General features: G+C 44.4%; 2 protein-coding genes across 2 annotated transcripts in view; both read left to right on the top strand.

Moving 5' to 3' along the window:
- LOC139311896 (zinc finger protein 665-like) overlaps positions 1-272 on the top strand; it is a 35,434-nt gene extending 35,162 nt beyond the window's left edge. Inside the window, exon 6 of the mRNA XM_070936417.1 lies at positions 88-272. Coding sequence (XP_070792518.1) covers positions 88-241 — 154 coding nt within the window. The 3' untranslated portion in view covers positions 242-272. The remainder of the gene's footprint in view (positions 1-87) is intronic.
- A 9,764-nt stretch (positions 273-10,036) lies between these two features.
- Positions 10,037-22,302, top strand: part of LOC139310014 (zinc finger protein 721-like) — a 44,438-nt gene continuing 32,172 nt past the window's right edge. Inside the window, exons 1-6 of the mRNA XM_070934192.1 lie at positions 10,037-10,145; positions 11,203-11,316; positions 11,891-12,617; positions 15,016-15,115; positions 16,478-16,560; positions 20,162-20,297. Of these exons, the coding sequence (XP_070790293.1) occupies positions 12,033-12,617; positions 15,016-15,115; positions 16,478-16,560; positions 20,162-20,297 (904 nt within the window). The 5' untranslated portion in view covers positions 10,037-10,145; positions 11,203-11,316; positions 11,891-12,032. The remainder of the gene's footprint in view (positions 10,146-11,202; positions 11,317-11,890; positions 12,618-15,015; positions 15,116-16,477; positions 16,561-20,161; positions 20,298-22,302) is intronic.

Genomic DNA, 22,302 nt, shown 5'->3' with positions numbered 1-22,302 from the left:
AGCAATTTATATCGGTGAGAAACCGCACAAGTGCTCTGACTGCGGGAAATGTTTCCGACAGGCAGGGCTTCTGAAGAGGCATCAAAGAATTCATACCGGAGAGAGACCCTACCGATGTTCTCAGTGTGGGAAATGGTTCAATCAATCAGGAACTTTGAAGAGACATCAGAGAATTCATACCGGAGACAAACCACCCCAGTTCCTTAGCGGTGGAAATACGTCGGTCAGGGAAGTGACTTGAAGAACTATCTGGAAATTCGTATTTCAGGAAAAAGCCACAGATGTAACTAAAACCTAGCGTGGAAAATCTCCATGATCGAAATATAGTAATTGAAAGATACAATCCATTGAAAACGAAAGAGCGGCAGTAGAATAGAAGAAAGAGTTTTAGTGTACAATTGGGATAAAGGCAGGGAGTTCTCGACTTGCAACCACAGTTGGGGTTGGAATTTCAGTTGCTAAGTGATGCAGTCAATAAGCGAATCACCACAGGACCGGATCTGATTTTACAACGGTTTACTTATCATGATTGTTAAGTAAACCTGGCTTCCCCAATTGTGGGGAAGATCACAAATTGCAATCACAAGAGACTGCAACCGTCGTAAAGATGAGACGGTTGTCACGTGACTGAATTATGATCATGTGATTGAGGGATGGTCGTAAGTCACTTTTTCCAAAAACCATCGTAAGTTGGAACTGTCATTAAAGGAATGGTGATAAGTCAAAGATTACTTGTAAAACCAATATAAACATTATGGCCCTCCGTCTCTTGCCCAAATTATGAATTATGTCGATTATGCTTTCTGAAAGCAGAGAGAGATCTGAAAGAAAATGTGGAGTTGAATTCAACTTATTGCTTAGGAGCTTTGGAAAAGAAAACAGAGAAGGATCATTGCACACTTCAAATCCATTAATGGATGCCATTCAGAATCAAGAGACTTCTCTTTCATTCCAGAGAAATCATGAATGCTAGGACAAAAATGTCAAAATATTCATTAGTCATAAAAAAGGGTTGAGCAGTTGGATAAATTTTGCAACGAGATGATGGGATACTCTTCACTAGAGGTTTCCACCTATCCATGGACCCTAATTGGGATTGCTGCATGGAGCCGAGGTTGGACTTGATGGTCTTAATGACGCTCTCCAGCTCTGCTTCCATGATTCCTGACAAGACCAAATGACGGTGAGTTTGGGTCCCCAACTGCACCTGGTGGTTTGCCATCTTTAATTTTGGCTGTCGGAGCTGGCGCAGCATCGGGAGGTTCTTCTGGACTCCCAACCTTCTGGACTCACCACTCCTGCTCAACGAGCAAGCGGCACATGGCGAGGAGGGCCTTTGCATAAATGCATCTTGTGCACTAGTCACACTTTTTCTAACACTGTTGGGCCCTGCTCACATTTGGCCACGCCTTACACGTCTTGATTGGACGGTTGGCAATGCACTCTAGTGGGGCTGCCCTTGAAGAGCATTCAGAAGCTACAACTGATCCAGTAGGGATGCATCACAAGATACCCACATAATTCTTCTACTACATGAGTTCCCAAGATCTTTCAGGGTGCTGGTCATCACCTTTAAAGCCGTACCTGGCATGGGGCCAGGTTTTATTTGCAAAACTGCCTATCCCTGCTCATCGCCAAGTTCTGGCAGGTGGGCATCCTCAGTTAAACAACCCTTCAGTTAAACAGTGTTTCCTGATAGGGACACGGAAGCATGCCTTTGTCCTAGCAATTGCCTTATGGAACAGCCTCCGGCTCTCTCAAGATTACAGATGATCAACGGTGTTGACCTCCAGGAAAGCAGTAAGGATCTGGCTTTCCGTCCCAGGCGCTAGGACCAGGATGTCGAAGTGTGCCGGCAAAATGTGATTGGTTGATTGATGGAAGCAAGTTTTATCTGAACCCCTGATATAGTTTTAAGTGTTTGTTTTGTTTTGATCAAATTGTGTTTTTTCGCTCTTGCATGCCCCCTGGTGTCTTTTCTAATAGACAGGTGGCTATGTAAGTTTGTTTAAGAAATAAAACTTTTTTTTGCAAATATATATGTATATATATCATACTGGAGAGAGAATACCTGAATGTTAGTGAGGTAATGGCTTCAAGTCAGTTCTGGGTGAGGGTGGGAAGGGGAATGTACCAGTGGTGAAATCCAATTTTTTTTACTACCGATTCTGTGGGCGTGGCAGGAGAAAGATACTGCAAAATCCACATTCCCTCCCCACTCCTGGGGGAAGGATATTGCAAAATCTCCATTCCCACCCCACTCTGGGGCCAGCCCGAGGTGGTATTTGCTGGTTCTCCGAGCTACTCAAAATTTCCACTACTGGTTCTCCAAACTGCTCAAACTTTCTGCTATCGGTTCTCCAGAACCTGCTGGATTTCACCCCTGGAACGTACTCTATTGAATGGCTCTCCAAGTTTGGCAACTTAAAGCCTGGAGGACTTCAACTCCCAGAATCCCCCAGCTGGCTGGGGAATTCTGGGAGTTGAAGTCCGCTAGGCTTAAAGTTGCCAAATTTGGAGACCCCTGCTCTATTGCACGGCTCTCCAAAGTTGGCTACTTTTAAGACTTGTGGACTTCAACTTCCAGAATTCCCCAGCCAGTATGACTGGCTGGCTGAGGAATTCTGGGAGTTGAAGTCCACAAGTCTTAAAAGTTGCCAACTTTGGAGACCCCTGCTCTGTTGTATGGTAGAGTGCTGATAGAAATGCTCTGAATGTGGAAAGGGGGGGCTTCAATTCAGTGCGGTGGTGTAGCTTGCTATAAACTAAGGAATTCACTCTCATAATGTCGGGACTATTTGGCAGCTGTTTAAAAGAAGAGAAGTGATTTTTCTCACCGCTCAACTGATTCCTTGAGACGAACAGGATGAGGTTACAAAATTTTTTTGCGTTAGTCAACCTATCTCCCTAAGGAAAGAGACTTCCTGCTTCAAACAGCCGTCCAACGAATTGACAAGAAGGCAGGTCACTGATAACGGGGAATTTTAAGGCTGCTTATTTATAGAAGAATCTTGAGTTTCTGCTCTCTGGGAACCAGCCTTTATATATATGGAAGCATGAGGGTCGCTTGTGAGAAATTATCATTTAAGACCGCCTGCAGGAAAAATTCCTAAAGTAGCAGAGAAAATCAGTCCTAGAGAAATTCATTCATCCCACATAGAGAAAGGCAAGGGGAAGGAGACAGATTATCCAGAGGGTGGGAAGGTTTTCATTAAGGAAGATGCAGAGAACCATAGAACCATATTTTGAGAAACACTGACATCGCATATTGTGGGGAGTAGTTTCTGGTGAAAATCAAAATAAATAAATAAATAAAACTGATGGACGGACGGAAGGAAGGAAGGAAGGAAGGGTAGTCCTCATATAGGGGCCACAATTGGGACTAGCAGTCGCTAAGTGAAATTGTGTTTATGAACTTACCTCAGCTTCTTTTGTTTTACAGACCTGTGAAGGTCATAAATGTAAGGATTAGTCTCAATTTTTCATCAGTGTCGTAACTGCAGGTGGTCACTAAATGAGGCAGTTGCTAAACAAAAACTACCTGTAACGCTGAGGAGAAAACTGTGCCAAGAGGCTTTCTCTATTATCCTGCTCGATAAAATCATCTCTTGGCTTTATACTACCCTGTTCCCCCCCAAAATAAGACATCCTATGATAATAAGCCCAATCGGGCTTTTGAGCGCATGGCAATAAGGACAAGTACTTATTTTATGGTTCAAAAAAAATATAAGAAAGGGTCTTATTTTCAGGGAAACACGGTATTGGCATATAAGGGTAAGAGAGAGGAAATGAAATACCAGTACTATTAATTCCCAGCTTGGACTTTTCTCTCTCTCACTATAGTGATAAATTAGGTCAATGATTCAACAGAAAAGAGATGTTTTAATTCCATTCGGGTGGGAGGTTTCCTGTGTTCTTAACAGCAAATGCCTTATAGGTGAGATGGGTGGTGTAGAAATGGGATAGATGGATGGATTTAAAATTTTAAAGGAATTTGAACTCACCAGAGGGTTTACTTGCTGCTTCCCGATGCCTCCTTAAAATTGTAGAATGGTGATGCCACCGCAGCTAAAATCTGCCAGTGAGTTTGGGACTTTTTATCTCCTGTCTGATGGATAACTTGAAGGCCATGATGCTGGCTGCAGGAAAGAACAAAACAAGATTTTGGGAAATCAAAATCACGTGAAGTATTACGGTAGTAGTACCAATTTATAAATCCTTAGTAAGACCACACCTGAAATACTGCATCCAGCTTTGGTCACCACACTGACCAGTACGCTCCCATAGAGAGGGGCTTCTCAGGGTGCCATCGGCCAAACAGTGTCGACTGGCTGCCCCCAGGGGGAGAGCCTTCTCTGTGGGGGCACCTACCATCTGGAACGAGCTCCCCCCGGAGATAACGGAGGATCCCGGATCTGCGCATGTTTCGTCGTGCTCTCAAAACATTTTTATTTCAGCAGGCTGGCCTGGCCTAACTCTCCCTTTTAAATTTTTAAATCGTTTCATTTGTTATAAATTGGGTGTTTAAAATTTGTTTTGGCCAAAACATTTAATAATTTTAATGGATTTTTAATGTTTGTATTATCTGTATTTTATCTTGGCTGTTCACCGCCCTGAGTCCTTCGGGAGTAGGGCGGTATAGAAATTTGATAAATAAATAATAAATAAATTACAAAAAAGATGATGTGACTTTAGAAGAAGTGCAGAGAAGATCAATTAAGATGATTAAAGATTTGGAGATTAAAACACGAATGGTTGCAGGATTTGGGTTTGGCCAGTCTAGAGAAAAGAAGGAAGGGTGGGGGATGGGGGACACACGATTGTAGTATTCCAGTATTTGAGAGGCTGCTCCAAAGATGAGGAGGGTCAATTTATTTTTCCAAAGCACCAGAGGGCAGGACAAGAAACAATGGATGGAAACTAATCAAGGAAAGAAGCAACCTGGAATTAAAGGAGAAACTAACAGAACAATTAAACAGTGGAACAGCCTGCCTTCCGAATTTGTGGAAGCTTCATCGGTGGAGGTTTTTAAGAAGAAACTGGACAACTACTTGTCTGAAATGTTATAGGGTCTCCTGCTTGAACAGGAGGCTGGACTAAAAGACCTTCAAGGTCCCTTCCAGATCCCATCCCATTCCATGTTGACAGGTTTGTCCCCAAAGGGTAGAGGTGACATGGGATTTTTCCCAGGCCCAAAAGTTTTGTTTTAAAAGGTAAAAGTGGCTTTGGAATTGAACTTAATGGCTGTTCTGTCCCCATCCCACACCCACACACACCAACAGACGTCCAAGAGTTAAAAACCAAACCAGCCGACAAAATCCTTTTCCTTATGATAACGGAACTTGGCAGCAACCTAGTGGCTGCCTGCCAAGAGTTTATTACTCACGAAGGGAAGAGATAACTTCTCTCCGCTTCTGGTACATCAAAGTAAAATGTTCAATAATTACAGAGTAACTTAAGTCCAAATATAATCCAGCAAAGTCCGGCAATGCAGAATGGCATGGAAGCTTTCAGCTTTGTTCGTCACAAGGCTTGACTGGCCACCACGCTCCCTTTTATACCCTGTGGGGTGTGGTCCAGTGACTCAGCTTAATCTCGGGCATGCCTTTTCTTCTGTTGCGCGCGCTTATCTCTGTGACACTGGTGTGGATCCAGCCAAGACTCATTACCCTCATCACTGTCCACCTGTGGCTGCGTGGACGTGCTTGGCCCCAGCCCTATTTCTTGCCCTTCGGGGGACACCAAAGGCATTGCCAGAGTGGAGGGTCCTGGAGAGGGAGGCCTTGCCAACTCCTCTCCTTAACTCTCGGAGTCCTCTCCTGCCGATGACACAGGCTCAGGTAACGGAGCCACAACAATGGTATAGGGTCTCCTGCTTGAGCAGAAGGCTGGACTAGAAGACCTTCAAGGTCCCTTCCAGATCCCATCCCATTCCATGTTGACAGGTATGTCCCCAAAGGGTGGAAGTGACATGGGATTTTTCCCAGGCCCAAAAGTTTTGTTTTAAAAGGTAAAAGTGGCTTTGGAATTGAATTTAATGGCTACATGGGCGCAATTGTGCAATGTTCTATTTTCTTGGCAAGAAGGAAGTGATGAGCCCTTTGGCTCGTTGGGTTTGTTACTTCCCAGCCTGGCCTACACCCCAAGAATGCATTCCGTCTTCACTTCCTAACCCAGAAAAATCAGCTCAGAACTTAACTTTGATAAACTGAAATGTGATTGGCGTTTACCTCAGCTATGAATTACTTCAGAAGTTGTGCGTGCTCCATCCCTGGAGGCTTTTAAGAAGAGACTGGACAGCCACTAGTCTGAAATTGTATAAGGCAGTGATGGCCAACTTTTTGGCCATCACGGGCCAAAAGCAGGGGAGCAGGGGGGGTCATGTGCGCACGTGCCCACACCCATAATTCAATGCCCCCCTGCGCCAGCCCCCCACTTTTGGCACGCAATGGCATGGTGGGCCCAGGTTCCGTTTTTCGCCTTTCCCAGGCTCCAGAGGTTTTCTTGGAGCCTGGGGAGGGCAAAAACAGCCTTCCCCACCGTCCCGGAGGTCCTCCGGAGGTCGGAAACAGTCTATTTCCCAACTTCCAGTGGGCTCAGAAGGCCCGAAAATCAGCTGGCGTGCTGGAGCTGAGCTAGGGCAACACTTGCGTGCCCACAGATATGGTTTCACGTGCCACCTGTGGCACGCGTGCCATAGGTTCACCATCACAGGTATAGAGTCTGCTGCTTCAGCCAGGGGCAAGATCTCCAGAGTCCATTCCAACTTATTCTGAATTCTGTACCAAAGGTGCTTCCCCCTCCCACCGCTCCTCCGCAAGAGGCAACTGGTTTTTCTTTGAAGACATTTCGCTTCTCATCCAAGAAGCTTCTTCAGCTCTTGACTGGATGGTGGGGAATGGAAGGATTTATATTCCTTGTAGAGAGCTGGTCATTTGTTAGTTATCATCTTTAAAGCGCTCCATGGCTTAGGACCTGGGTACCTACGAGACCGTCTTTTGCCACCAATAGCCTCCCACCGACCAGTTCGTTCTCACAGGGCGGGACTACTCAGGGTACCGTCAAATTATGCCGACTGGCAACTCCCAGAGGGAGGGCCTTCTCTGTGAGGGCTCCAACCCTTTGGAATGAACTGCCCCCTGAGATACGAAATATCCCTGATCTCTGTGCTTTCCGCCGTGCCCTCAAAACCCTGATGTTCCAACAAGCAGGGCTAAACATATGAACATGTGAATGTTTTTAAAATGTTATCTAATTTTAGGTTCTATTTAATTGGGCCAAACTATGTTATAATAATAATTTTAATTAGCAATTTTATGATGTTTGTATATCTATATTTTTCTTGACTGTTCACCGCCTTGAGTCCTACGGGAGAAAGGCGGTATAGAAATATAATAAATAAATAAATAAATAAAATTTGCATCCTTTTAGAGAGCTTGTGAGACCACTTGGAGGTCTATCTGTGTCCTCAAAGTCACATATGATGTAACAGCTGGAAGAATATAAATCCTTCCATTCCCCACCATCCAGTCAGAGCTGAAGAAGCTTCTTGGATGAAAAGCGAAACGTCTTCAAAGAAAAACCAGAAAGTCCAGTTGCCTCTTGGGGTGGGGTGGGGGGGAAGCACCTTTGGGACAACCATGACCTGGATGTCTGAGAATCTCCATAGACATCTGTAGTCTGTACTTCATAGTCAAAAGTGCTGCTCTTTGAACTACAAAGCAGGGGAGTCGGGGTGAAGCTGAGAAGTAGGAGAGAGAGAAGCCATGGGTCACTGTAGGGTTATAGAAACGCAACACACAGCATTTTGGTCCGGTGTGCAGCAGAGCTTTCTGTTCCTCACTGACCCAAATGTTTAGGCTGCCTCTTCCAGCAGAAGGATGCACACAAGCTAGCGGATCAATAGCGGATCGCGAAAAACGCTAAGCAGGGTGGGCCCTATTGGGGAACTGGTTGGGAGCAGTGGTGAGATTCAGCCGGTTCGGGCGAACCAGTAGTTAAATTTCTGGCTGGCCCCTTCCAGCCCTGCCTCTTCCAAAAGTTCCCAAGCGCCCTATTTTCGCTCCCAGGAGGCTTCAGGGAGGCCTCCTAGGCACAAAACAAGGCATGGGGTGGTTTGGCACATCTGTCCCCCCCCAGCAGCCCATTTTTTCTCCCAGGGGGCTGCAGGAGGCTGAATGCTGCCTGTCACACACCCTGGCCACGCCCACCCAGCAGGTCATTAGGGCAGAGAACTGGTTGTTAAATTATTTGAATCCCACTGCGCAATAAACTGTCTCTGGCTGACCCAGGAATGTTGTTTGGTCTCATCATTCCATAACAATAATAAACAGACCACACCAGACAAGCAGGATGGGCCCTATTGGGGAACTGGTTGGGAGGCCACCAAGAAATCCATCTCAGGGTTATTAGGATTGAGCAGCTTTCCCCAAATCTGATACAAATCTCCTGCTTAAGCAGGAGGCTGGACTAGAAGACGAACTCCAAGGTCCCTTCCAGCTGTATTCTGATTGATTGATTGATCGATCGATTAATTGATTGATGCCACGAACGAGGCATCAATCAACCCTACACCACTTCAGATAAATGGTTATCCAACATCTTCTTAAAAAACTTCCAGTGTTGGAGCATTCCCAGCTTCTGGAGGCAGGTCGTTCCACAGATTAATTGTTCTCACTGTCAGGAAATTTCTCCTAAATCCTAAATTGCTTCTCTCCTTGATTGGTTTCCACCCATTGCTTCTTGTCCTGCCCTCACGTGCTTTGGAGAATAGCTTGACATCCCGCACCCCTTCTTCTTTGTGGCAGCCCCTCAAATATAGAGCCTGGTGGTGCAGTGGACTAAATTACTGTTAAAGTAGTATTTAGCTGCCTGCAATTACTGCAAGTTCAATTCTCACCAGGCTCAAGGTTGACTCAGCCTTCCATCCTTCCGAGGTAGGTAAAATGAGGACCCGGATTGTGGGGACAATAAGCTGACTTTGTATAAAAAAGAACACCGCTTGGGTGGGGGGGCAAAAGCCCTACTAAGCAGGTATATACAAAAGTATGAAGGCTATTGCTTAAAAGCATTGTAAACCGCCCTGAGTCTCCGGAGAAGGGTGGCATATAAATCAAACTAATAAAAATAAAATAATAAATAAAATATTGGAAGACAACTATCATGTCACTCCTAGTCTGTCATAATAATGTGAATGATGTAGCAATATACAGGGTTAGCTATATGAACACTGAAGGACCCTCTTTATTCACATTATTATAAGAAAGAAATGTGTTTGTTTAGAGATTACAGCTAAATTCTATTCTTGGTAATATATATATCTTCTGAAGGGCCTAATTGTCAAGAATGCAAGGACATCCATATGAAACAAAAGTTACTTATTATCCAAAGCAGCCATGAATCTACGCATCAGCAATCACAGAACCGAGGAACGTTGTTTAGCTAAGATAATCTTACGAACTAGAAAATAATGTAGGAATTTAGTAATTTAGAAAGTATCCATTATCATGTAACAAATGTATGTTAACCATATATGGAAAACTGCTGTGCTCACAAAATCCTTTGTCTTGGAGATGTATAAAAGCAGTTGTATCAGAGCTCTTCTAGGTTCAGAATTGCAGATACAAATCTGATTCTGAAACTGCGCAATAAACTGTCTCTGGCTGACCCAGGAATGTTGTTTGGTCCCATCATTCCATAACAAGAATAAACAGACCACACCAGACAAGCAGGGTGGGCCCTATTGGGGAACTGGTTGGGAGGCCACCCAGAAATCCATCTCAGGGTTATTAGGGTTGAGTAGCTTTCTCCACATTTGATACAAATCTCCTGCTGGAGCAGGGGGCTGGACTAGAAGACCTCCAAGGTCCCTTCCAGCTCTATTCTGACTGACTGACTGACTGACTGAGTCCGTCGCCCGGCCGGTCCCAGACGGCTGCGGGAAAGAAGGCAGAGCCGCGGCCGGTCGGGAGGGGGCGCCCGCGGCCTCCCTTCCGCCCATCCAGCGGCGGAGCGTCAAGGCGAAGCGAGGCGGGGATTGATGGGCGCAGCTGCGGCGGCCGGGAGTCCCGGGGGGCCCCCAGCGCTCACACGCCCACCGGACAGCCCCGGGGAGGAGAGGAGCCGCGCGGGTCCCGCCGCTGCCGGTACGGGCCGGGGGGTTAGCCGGCGAGGCCTCCAGCCTTGCAATCCTGGGCGGGGAAGGCGGAGGTTTGCTCCGGAGCTGCGCCAGACCGTTGCACCGGGAGGCCTCCGGGATCGTCCCCGGAGCCAAGATTGATCGGGGGCGGATTGCATTTGCGTTGCGTTGCATTGCATTGCATTGCATCTCTTGCATTGCACGGCATAGCATTGAGTTGCGCGTCTTGCTCGCCTTTCCAGCGCAGGGGTGCAGGCCGGGGGCTCGGCGGCCCGGGGAAGACGGGATTTGGGGGGGGGCGCAGCGGAGGAAGGGGAGATCTCCCCCCTCCCTCCGTGTGTCCCGCTGCAGGGCCGCCACGGAGCTCCTGCCGGGGGTGGGGGGGGGTGGGAGGCGGCGAGTGCGCTGATCCCCGTTTGCAAGATCAGCCCTCCGCCTCCTTGTCCCTTGAGAAGGAGTGGGGGGGGGGACAAGAAGAGGGGCAGGTTGGCCTCGCCTTTTGCACTGCCCCCCCCCCTTTAATATAGGTGCAGAGAAAGAGCCAGGCTTTAGAAAGGGAAAGGATATTTTCAAGAATTTTCTTTGTCTCAATATGATGCCCATTGAGAAAAAAAGGGGTTTTTTTTTAATCCCCCCAAAGCAGTAAAAAAAAAAAAAAATCCGTTTAGTCTTTGAAAGGCCCACGTGTCACATCTGCCACTGTGCATGTGTTTGTGTGCCTGTGTTGTTAACTTCTTGATAAAAGAGAGTAGGTTGTTCCCTTTCGGATGTCTGAGATAAGGCTTCCCCAAAAGTGAAAAGTTTACTGAGAATTAAGAAAGTGAATTTTGGATGGCAAATCTCTACCGCTTGTTCAAAATTCTTGGCTAGTTTCTTTTAACTTGTGTGATATTCTTGTATCGTATTGTGCTACAAGTGATTAATTGCGAAACTTCGTTTAGCTTAGATTTTGGAGGACAGAAGGCCCCCCCCCAGAGAAATAGAAAATAGCAGTGCCAAATGTTGTAAATACAAGCCTGACTTAGTAGTGTAATATTTTAATTTATAATCTTTTCTGCTAAAAGATCCTTGGTGGCGCAGCAGACTAAAGCACTGTTAAGTAACACCAGCTGCCTGGAAGTACTACAAGTTCAAATCTCACCAGGATCAAGGTTGACTCGGTCTTCCATCCTTCTGAGGTAGGTAAAATGAGGACCCGGATTGTGGGGGCAATAAGCTGACTTTATATAAAAAAGAACACCGCTTTGGGGGGGGGGGGCGAAAGCCCTACTAAGCAGGTATATACTAAAGTAAGTATGAAGGCTATTGTTTCATGCATTGTAAGCTGCCCTGAGTCTCCGAAAAATAAATAAATAAATAAATAAATAAATAAATAAATAAATAAATAAATAAATAAATAAATAAAATAATAAATAAAATAATAATAATAATAATCTGCCCTACCTCTCCAAAAAGTCATACATTAGTTAGCAACAAAATGCGAACCTTTATAAAGATTGTGTGAACCAATCTCATTGTGCATATGTTGTGCGCTGACAAGAAAGATTTGAATTTGTGTTTATCTGGGGTTAAAGTTGCATTTTTAGGTCAGATGAAATAGTTCAGGAGATGCTTTTAGAATCACGTCAGCTGCATCTCAGAATTACTTTTGAAAACTCAGAAATAAGGAGGTGTATTTCAGGATTCTGCTATGATATATATTCTCACAATATTTTGTCTAGTGCGCTAATTTGAAAATGCTGTATATTATAGAAGGAGGAGCTAGAGAAGAAAGAACAAGCAGGACCAGAACGGGCAGAAGAACCAAATATTGGAGTAGTTGAACTTCAGTTTACATCCAAGAGACCAAGATAAGTGAGCATCACCTTGGATCAAGGGAGACCCATTCATTGGGATGGAAGCGCGCTGGGAAACGCAATGGCAGCAGTTCCTCAAGACGCTTCAACCCTCTCATTCCAGAGAAGGAAATCCAACAAGATCAAGGAATTCTCCCTGGGAAGATCCCAAGGCCTTCTTAGCCTCCTTCGAACAGGTGGCCAGAGCCTGCCGGTGGCCCAGAGGAGAGTGGGTAGCCCATCTCTTGCCAGCCCTTTGTGGAGAAGCTGAAGAGGCCTTTCGTTGCCTGGACACCATTCATCAAGGGGATTACGAGAACGTGAAGGCGGCCATCTTGAAAGGGGAAGCGGTGAAAACGGAGGCCCAGCGTCAGCGCTTCAGGCAGTTCTGCTGCCAGGAGGTGGAAGACCCTCGGATGGTTTACAAGCAGATCCAGGAACTTTGCCACCAGTGGTTGAAGCCGGAGAGACGTACCAAAGAACAGATCCTGGAGTTGCTGATCCTGGAACAGTTCTTGGCCAGCTTGCCTCCAAAGCTCCAGAGCTGGATTCAACCCAGGAAGCCGGACACGTGTTCCCAGGCCGTGGCCCTGGTGGAGGACTTCCTGCAGAGTCAACAAGGAACCAAATCTGAAGGCCATCCGGTATAGTTTCTCAATCTCAGCGTTTATGTACCGTACAGTATGGTACACATTGCAAAAAACTGCAGTTACAGACAGTCCTTGAGTTATGACAGTTCAAAGTTATGGCAAAAGGGACTTAAGATTTGAGTTAAGTTCTGATGCCCCCTCCCTCCCCCATCATAATCACATGGCCATATTGCAGCACCCCTTGATTTACAACGGTTTTGCCGGAAACTTGTGTTTAGTTCCGGTGTCCAGCAAAATCCAGCCCATAGCGAATGATGGGTTCGCTTAATAACCATTGAAAAAAATATATCATAAAACAGGTCTGCTCATGCAGTGCATTAAGACCTTCACAACTTCATAATTGCCAGGCTCAATTAGGGTCATAAATTGAGGATTGCTTGCAGTTAGTTACAACTTGATGAAAATGAATGGCACTTCTGAATCATTGTCACTTCCTATTAACTGCAGAACTTTTGAACAAGAGACCCAAAGTTTTTGAAATGATTTTATTTACATTGGAATTTTTCAGGCCCATTTTTTTTCTTTCCCGTTCTTTATAATTCATGTTGTACATAGGTATACTTTTTTCCCTTAACAAATTCGGGATAATAAAATTATTTTAAGAATATAGGTAGCCCTCGCCTTATAACTACATTTGAGCCCAACATTTATGTTGCTAAGCAAGACAGTTGTTGAGTGACCCTTTTCCCATTTTACAACATTTCTTGCCACAGTTGTTAAGTGAATCACAAGTTAGCAACATGGTTGTTAAATGACTTCCCCATTGATGTTGCTTATCAGAAGGTCGGAAAAGGGATCATACGGTCCTGGCACATTGCAACCCTCATAAATATGTGTCAATTGCCATGGGGATGCTGTAACAGTCGTAAGTGTGAAAAATGGTTAAAAAGTCACTTTTTTCAGTGCCATTGTAACTTCGAATGATCACTAAATGAGCAGCTGTAAGTCAAGGACTAGCTGTACATGGATTTATCCATGCAATTCTGTTAGCAACCACATGGAAATGATTTGCAACTTTTCTTTTTCTTGAATTTTTTTTTACTTCCTAGTTCATCTTAAAGGGTTGGAAGTTTCCTGGTGGTCTCCTCTCCATTAGTAATCAGCTTGTCAGTTCTACCAGCTGCAGTGTTTGTTTGCCTCTCCCATAAAATGCAAAGCCTCTAACCCCGTGTTTTTCAACCTTAGCAACTTTAAAATGTGCGATCGTCTTGAAGTTGAAGTCCACACATTTTAAAGTTGCCAAGGTTTACAAACGCTGTTCTGACCATCTGGGACAGATTCAGACCGCCTTCTGCCACCGATAGCCTCCCACCGGCCAGTTCGCTCCCACAGAGAGGGACTCCTCAGGGTGCCGTCAGCCAGGCAATGTCGGCTGGCGACGCCCAGGGGGAGGGCCTTCTCTGTGGCAGCACCTGCCCTCTGGAACAACCTGCCCCCGGAGATACATAGGATACCAGATCTCCGTGCTTTTCGCCGTGCCCTCAAAACTTTTCTATTTCACCAAGCTGGGCTGGCGTAATCCCCTCGCCCCTTAGATATTTTAATTGTAACAGATTTTAGTTGGGATGTTTTAAATCTGGGCCAAAATTTGTTTAATTCTTTTAATATATTTTTTTTTAATTTGATTTATATGCCGCCCTTCTCCAGAGACTCAGGGCGGCTTACAATGCGTTAAGCAATTTTAAATTTTGTATTGGATGTTTTTTTATTCTTGGCTGTTCACCGCCCTGAGTCCAGCAGGAGAAGGGCATATAAAAATTTAATAAAATAAATAAATAAAAAAAATAAAGATATACCCAAGTTAACATAGCCAATTGATGTTTCATTCTAGGGAGAAAATGCAAAATGCACCAATCTCTTAGGGACGCGGTAGCTCAGTGGCTAAGACGCTGAGCTTGTCAACCGAAAGGTCAGCAGTCCAGCGGTTCGAATCCCTAGTGCTGGGTAATGGGGTGAGCTCCGGTTACTTGTCCCAGCTTCTGCCAACCTAGCAGTTCGAAAGCACGTAAAAAATGCAAGTAGAAAAATAGGGACCACCTTTGGTGGGAAGGTAACAGCATTCCGTGCCCCTTTGGCATTTAGTCATGCTGTCTACATAACCACGGAGACGTCTTCGGACAGCGCTGGCTCTTCGGCTTTGAAAGAGATGAGCACCGCCCCCTAGAGTCGGGAATGACTAACACATATGTGCGAGGGGAACCTTTACCTTAAGTTCTCTTATTGTGCTAATGCAGTGATATTTAAGAAAACAAGGAATTCTGACTGGAATTCTTGCAATATTGTTTTGAAACTGAACTGCCTTTCAATAATCCTCATAAAGCCAGCAGCCCACTAAGAATATGTCAAAATCAATTTCACTTGTTCCGAGTAAAGACTCTCCTCTTTCTTTCAGGGCCCTCAAAATGAAGAACTGGCTGATTTTGAACCAGCGGAGAAGGAGCCCTTGGAGACGGTCAAGAGAGAAAACATTGAAGTGGAGATCAAAGTGCCAGGTAAGAATTATAATGCAGGAACGAATGTTCTTCTGCGTTTGCGGTAGTTGAATCTTTTAAACTGAGCACCCAAAAACCTACATTCAAAGCTCTTGATTCTGTCTCTGGGGAGAGAAGATTTTCAAAGAAATGCAGTTTGTCTAGAACAGTGGGTCTCAACCTTCCTAATGCTGCGACCCTTTAATACAGTTCCTCATGTTGTGGTGATCCCCAACCATAAAATTATTCCTAAAACCATTGAAAATATGTGTTTTCCGATGGTCTTAAGTGACCCCTGTGAAAGGGTCATTCGACCCCCAAAGGGGTCCTGACCCTCAGGTTGAGAACCACTGGTCTAGAAGATCCATGAGAATGGGATTGCGAGATACGGTTTGCCAATCCTTTGATTTGCACCCCAAAGTACCGTATTTTTCAGACTATAAGGTGCACCGGAGTATAAGGGGCACCAAGATTTCAAAGAGGTAAACAAGGAAAAAAAACGGGGCCTGCAGAGGGTTGGGGAGGCCTGCAGAGTGCTCCTGGGGGCCGGGAAGGGAAAAAAATGTGACGCATGAGGGGTTTGGGAGGCCAAAAATGGGCCCGTTTTTTGCAAAAACAGGAACATTTTTGTCCTCCTCAGTCTCCAGGAGCACTCTGCAGGCCTCCCAAACCCTCTGCAGGCCCTGTTTTTGTGAAAAACAGACCTGTTTTTGGCAAAAACAGAACATGTGGGGCAGGGTTTCGGGAGGCCAAAAATGGCTGTATTCGGTGTATAAGACGCAACAACATTTCCACCCTCTTTTATGGAGTGGGGGGGGAGTGTGTCTTATTCTCCGAAAAGTACGGTACCTAATTATTGAATTTTCTCTTGATTTGGCTGAATGATCTGATCAGGGCAGAGCTCCGTGAATCCTTCCATGCGTTGCCTGATTTTCATCATGAATTTAAAAGGATTTAAATTCTCAAAAGAATTGAACAAGGCCTTGGTAGGAATACCAGTTTTAAAAATCCATTACTTTCCTGAATGGGAAGGAGGTACAAGGAAAACTAAATTCCAGTGGGTTGTCCGTTTTGACGGATGGGGAGTTTTGGAGAGGTATTCTCTCACTCTTTGTTTACAGGACGTATCCTCAGATCCTGCTGGGTGCCTTGTAAATGGGCATGATTTTGCCTTCGTCTGATCTACAATTTGCTATGTAACAGGACTCTCCAAACTTGGCAACTTTAAGGCTGGCTGGGGAATTCTGGGAATTGAAGTCCACAAGTCTTAAAGTTGCTAAGTTTGAAGAGCCCTATTGTATGGTATGGTGCTCTTCACCAGCTACTGGCATAAGATAGCACAAACAAATTCCCTTTATAATGTCTGTCTCCCGTTACTTGCAGGCAATGGAACCAAATCCCCAAATCACATCAGCTCGTTGCCTCCTCTGGAAGGACTTAGAGTGGTCCAAACTGGATTGAAAGAGGTAGGTGCTGCTCTGGCGGGGTAGTTTTTGGAGCAGATTTGAAATACGTTATTTATTCCTGACTAGAATTCCACCCACTTCGTTGTTGGCTCTTTTAGCTGTGAGTTTATTTACAACTAGCTGATAACCCGGCGTTGCCTGGGTATTTATTTATCCCAATCCTGTATTAGACAGGAAAATGAATGAATTATATACATTTGTCTGCAAGAATAATCAAAGCCTTGTTGAAAATGTCCGGACCAAACGTAATTTCTAATGTTGGATTTTCCCCCTTACCAGAGGGAGCCCCCTTGTGGAGTACTGTGAAGCTGTTACCATGGCAACTTCACTGTGTTGTACAGTGGAAGCCATTTTAAGGCACAACAGGCTGCATCTTAACAGACCCCCCTCCCCCCCCGAGGGGTGTTAGGGGTGTCTTACCTCCTCAATATTTCTTTCCAGAGAGTAAATCATCTGTGTACCACGTTTGGTTGAAATTGCTCGAGGCGTTCCAGAAATTATGCTGGAACACACACACACACACACACACACACACACACACACAGCCATTTATATATATATAGATTAATCTCTTCAGACTTGGTGAAATGGCTTTTGCAGACCTAAATCCAAAGATGACACACAACTGGCCTAAAGATTCAAGAAAGCAGATAGTCCTCGACTTACGACCACGATTGAGCCCAAAATTTCTATCATTAAGTGAGACATTTCTTAAGTGAGTTTTGCCCCATTTTACAACCTGCATTGCCACAGTTCACTGCAGTTGTTAAGCTAGTCACAAAGTCGTTAAGTGAATCTGGCTTCCCCATTGACTTTCCTTCTCAGAAAATCGCAAATAGTGATCACATGACCCTGGGACACTTGCAGCCGTCATAGGTCAGTTGCCAAGCATCTGAATTTTGATCACGTGATCACAGGGATATGCTACAGTGGTCATAAAAGTGAAAGACGGTTGTAAGTTACTCTTTTCAGTGACATTGTAACTTCAAAAAGTCACTAAATGAGCTGTTGTAAGTCAAGGACCACCTGTATGTAGAAATGCAGCCAAAGGTTATACAGGTAGTCCTTGAGTTATAACACTAACTCACCCATCACAGTTGTAATTTTTGAGTCGTAAACCAGGTTTTTCATGGGACCAGTCAGTTGTTAAGCCAATCCATGGTCCGTAAGCAAACGCTGCAATTGTTAGGTGAACCAGTGGTTTACTGCGGGCGGGGTTTTGCAGAAAACTGGAAGTGAATGCCAGTTTTCGGCACATGCATTGTAAAATGTGGTTATATGACCATGGGATGTTTGCAAACAGCTGTAAATGCAGCCTGGATGCTGACCACCCAAAGTCTGGTCACATGACTGGGGGGGCAACTGTTGGAACTTCTGAATTGTAAATGACCCCCCCCCCCCCAGTAGATCTCGCAAAACTTCTAATGTTGACCAGTCGTAAATTGAGGACTGACTGTAATAATTTTGTGGGAAATAAATTGCATTGTACCCTAAAATGCCAGCACAATATTGTTGGGATGAGGGAACCCTTTCTGCTCTTTATAATAAAGTTTGATGCGTTATATAGATATAGATATGTGTGTGTGTGTGTGTGTGTGTGTATGTGTTTATGCAGGGGTGAAATGCTCCCGGTTCAGACCAGATCGCCCAATCCGGTGGCGGGTGGTTCGGAGAACCGGTAGCAAAAATCCCTCCCCCCCCCATGCCGAGCTGAGCTGCGCAATCATCCGGCTTTTTTTTTAATTTTTAAAAGCATTTTTTCAACAACCTCTTCAGCTGAAAATGTCTCTGCCGATCAGGCAACTCAGCTGGGATCATCAGAGGCTTTTAAAAGAAAAAAAGCCTCTGCCAATCAGGCAACTCAGCTGGGATCATCAGAGGCTTTTAAAAGAAAAAAAGCCTCTGCCAATCAGGCAATTCAGCTGGGATCATCAGAGGCTTTTAAAAGCATTTTTTTTACACCCTCTTCGGCCGAAGAGGTTGTAGAAAAAATGCTTTTAAAAGTTAAAAAAAAAAAAAAAAGTTGGCCATGCCCACCCAGCCCCACCAAGCCATGCCCACAGAACCGGTAGTAACAAATTTTACATTTCACCACTGTGTGTATGCATATACATATATATTTTAGGTGCAGGTAGTTCTTGACGTATGATTACAATTGAATTGTTAACTGAGACAGTTGTGAGTTTTGTCCCATTTTGCGACCTTTCTTGGCACGGTTGTTAAGTGAATCACTGCAGCTGTTAAGTTAGCAGCATGGTTGTTAAGTGAATCTGGCTTCCCTTTGACTTTGCTTGCTTGTCAGAAGGTCGCAAAAGGGATCACATGACCCCGGGACACTGTGACCATTATAAATAGGAGTCAGTTGACAAGCGTCTGAATTTGGATCACGTGACCATGGGAATTATGCAACGGTCATAAGTGTGAAAAATGGTCGTAAAACGTCACTTTTTTCACCGCCGTTGTAACTTGGAATGGTCATTAAATGAATCTATTGTAAATTGAGGGCTACTGTATGTACCATCCAATTTGGGACTTTGAACTCCACCAAAATAATACAGGTGGTCCTCCCTTACCAAACCACAGTTGGGACCAGAAATTCAGTCACTAAGTGAAACAGTCAACAAGTGAAATGTTATATGATTGCGCCCAACTTATGACGTGAGTTCTGCTACAGTCAAAAAAAAATCTGAAAATTTGTAACTGCGACTTGTGGCTTCCTGCTGGTTTCCCCAATGACTTTGCTTGTTGGAAGTTAAGCTGGGATTATTGAAAACTGGCATAACATGTATGCCAGTTACCAGGCACTTAAATCTTGAGCCCATAACTGCAGGGACCCTGCGATGGCTCCAGTTTCGAGAAGCAGTCATAAATCTCCTTTTTTAGCCCTGTCATAACTGTGAGTGGCCACTGAAGGAGCAGTCGATAAGCGAGGACTACCTATATTCGTGATGGCGAACCTATGGCACGCATGCCACAAGTGGCTCACGGAGACATATCAGTGGGCACACGAGGGTTGTCCTAGCTCAACTCAACATGTGCGCGCCAGCCAGCTGATTTTTGGGTCTTCCAGACCCACCAGAGCCTTTCTAGGAGCCTGGGGAAGGCGAAAACGGCCTTCCCTACCCCCCACCCAAGGCCCTCTGGAGGCTGGAAACGGCCCATTTGCTGACTTCCTGTGGGTCTGGAAGTCCCGTTTTTTTGCTCTCCCCAGGCTCCAGAGGCTTTTTAGGAGCCTGGGGAGGGTGAAAACAGTCTTCCCCACCCCCACCCCCTGAAGCCCTCTGGAGACCAGAAACGGCCCGTTTGCTGACTTCAGAATGTGTGTGTGGGGGGGCATATTGACTTATGGGTGTGGGCACACGCATGTGTGACCCCCCCCCGCGCCTCCCCCCCCCCCCGCTTTTGGCATGCGACGGCAAAAAGGTTAGCCATCACTGACTTATACTGAGATACAGGCTCTTGTTAGCCCTATTGCAGGAAACATTGATCAGTGGATTGGATCCAGTATTGTAATGAATGCTTCTGTTTTTGGCAATGAAGGTTTATTGTGGGTTTTTGGCAATAGGATCTGATGGGAAGGCACGGTGTCTTCTCTTTGCAGGAACTGATGGACCTCAAAGAAACAGACGTGCGTTTGCAGGCAGCCAAGCAGAGGTTGACCCACGCAGGCCACCAGAGCATAGCCTGGCAGGTCCTACAGGAAGAACGTCCAAACATAGGTTGTTTAAGTGAGGATGGTACGTACAGTCCAGCAAGGCTCACTCGTTTACATGTTTCTATGTACTTATTGCAGATGAAAAAATAGATACATCATTTTTCCTATAGTTAATTGGGGGAGTCAGGAAAAAAGATCTTCTAATTGTTTGGAAGAACAGAAAAGAGTGATTAAACCTGAACACTTGCTTCAAAAGAAAGACAACCTACGTATTTTTTTCATCTATTCTTTGTTCTTGAATGAAATTAAAGTACTGGCAAGAGTCAACATTCAAACGATTCTTTATTTCTCTCTCTCTCTCTCTCTCTCTCTATCTATCTATCTATCTATCTATCTATCTATCTCTCTATCATCAATCATCATTATCTACTATCTATATCTATCTATCTATCTATCTATCTATCTATCTATCTATCTATCTATCTATCTTCCACATCTATCATCAATCATCCATCATTATCTGTCTACTATCTCTCTATCTATCTATCTTCCATATCTATCATCAATCATCCATCATTATCTACTGTCTATCTCTCTCTATCTTCCATATGTCATCAATCCATCATTATCTATCTACTATCTATCTCTTTTTATCTATCTTCCATATCTATCATCAATCATCCATCATTATCTGTCTACTATCTATCTCTATCTATCTATCTATCTCTGTCTGTCTGTCTATCTAGCTATCTTCCATATCTATCATCAATCATCTATCATTATCTATCTACTAACTATCTATTTATCTATCTATCTTCCATATCTATCATCAATCATCCATCATCTATCTACTATCTCTCTCTTTCTCTCTCTCTTATCTTCCATATCTATTATCAATCTTCAATCATTATCTATCTACTAACTATCTATTTATCTATCTATCTATCTATCTATCTATCTATCTATCTATCTATCTATCTATCTTCCATATCTATCATCAATCATCCATCATTATCTACTATCTCTCTCTTTCTCTCTCTCTATCTTCCATATCTATCAATCATCCATCATTATCTATCTACTCTATTTATGCACTTTTTCAAAGTTAAAAGATAAACACACACACAAAATTAAAAAGTAGGAAAAGATAAAGAAAAAGTGTTAAAAATAATAGAGAGAGAGGAAAAAGGGATGTATTTGAAAGATACAACTTCCAATCTTTTCAGCAGACATACGTGATACCATTCCCTCCCCTTTCACGATTATAGTTCTCTTCTTCCCATATCTAGACATTTGTAATCAGTAAATCCAGAAATCACCAGTTCATTTTTATCCATGAAGCAAATAAATGTTTAACAATTCCTATTGGTAGAAAGATATTCCAATTAACAAGTGCATTTACAAAATAGCTGAGCATATGTTTAGGGGTACTTGTATCCTCAAAAACTGCAAAGCTCTGATAAAGGGGGACATATGGTAGCACTGAGGGGGTGTGTGGAATCAAGCATTCTCCCCACAATGGATGTTTTGTCCCAAAAGCTGATGGAGTTAGCAGAGATGGCTAAATTGACTGCTTTAACTAAAGAAAAGAATACAACCAACCTCACTTCTACTTGGAAACCGCTTCTGGACTTGGTGCTTGAGGTGGAAAAAAAGGAAAAATTGATTTTGGGTTTTACTGATAGATAGGTTTGTTGTTATAGAAGTGGCTAGTATATATTATTATGCAAAAGTAAAAAATTGAGGCTGTATGTTATTACTGTCGTGGCCTGTCAGCTGCCAGCAGAGCTACCTACATAGTCAGATGAGGAGGAAGTGGAGGGAGAACCTTGGGCCAGCTTTGAAGCCTATGGAAGGCTCTGATAAGGAAATAGCATCAGAGGCAGAGCCAGGGCCTTCCGTCCTTCCCCAGGTGGAGAGGCAGCTGTCTTCAGGGCCTGAGCTGAATGAGGGGGAGGAACAGATGGGACCCATCCCAGATGCGCGTATGCATAGAGAGGAGAGGAGAACAAAAGAAAGAAGTAAGCCGGCTCTCAGGGAGAAGCAAACACAGACAATAGCCAGCCCCTCCCTGGCTGGAGAAATAC

The sequence above is a fragment of the Pituophis catenifer genome, unplaced genomic scaffold (assembly GCF_029215685.1).
Source record: "Pituophis catenifer annectens isolate HBS135680 unplaced genomic scaffold, rPitCat1.0.hap2 SCAF_2, whole genome shotgun sequence".
NCBI lineage: Eukaryota > Metazoa > Chordata > Lepidosauria > Squamata > Colubridae > Pituophis > Pituophis catenifer.
This window is presented reverse-complemented; position numbering and strand designations above follow the sequence as displayed.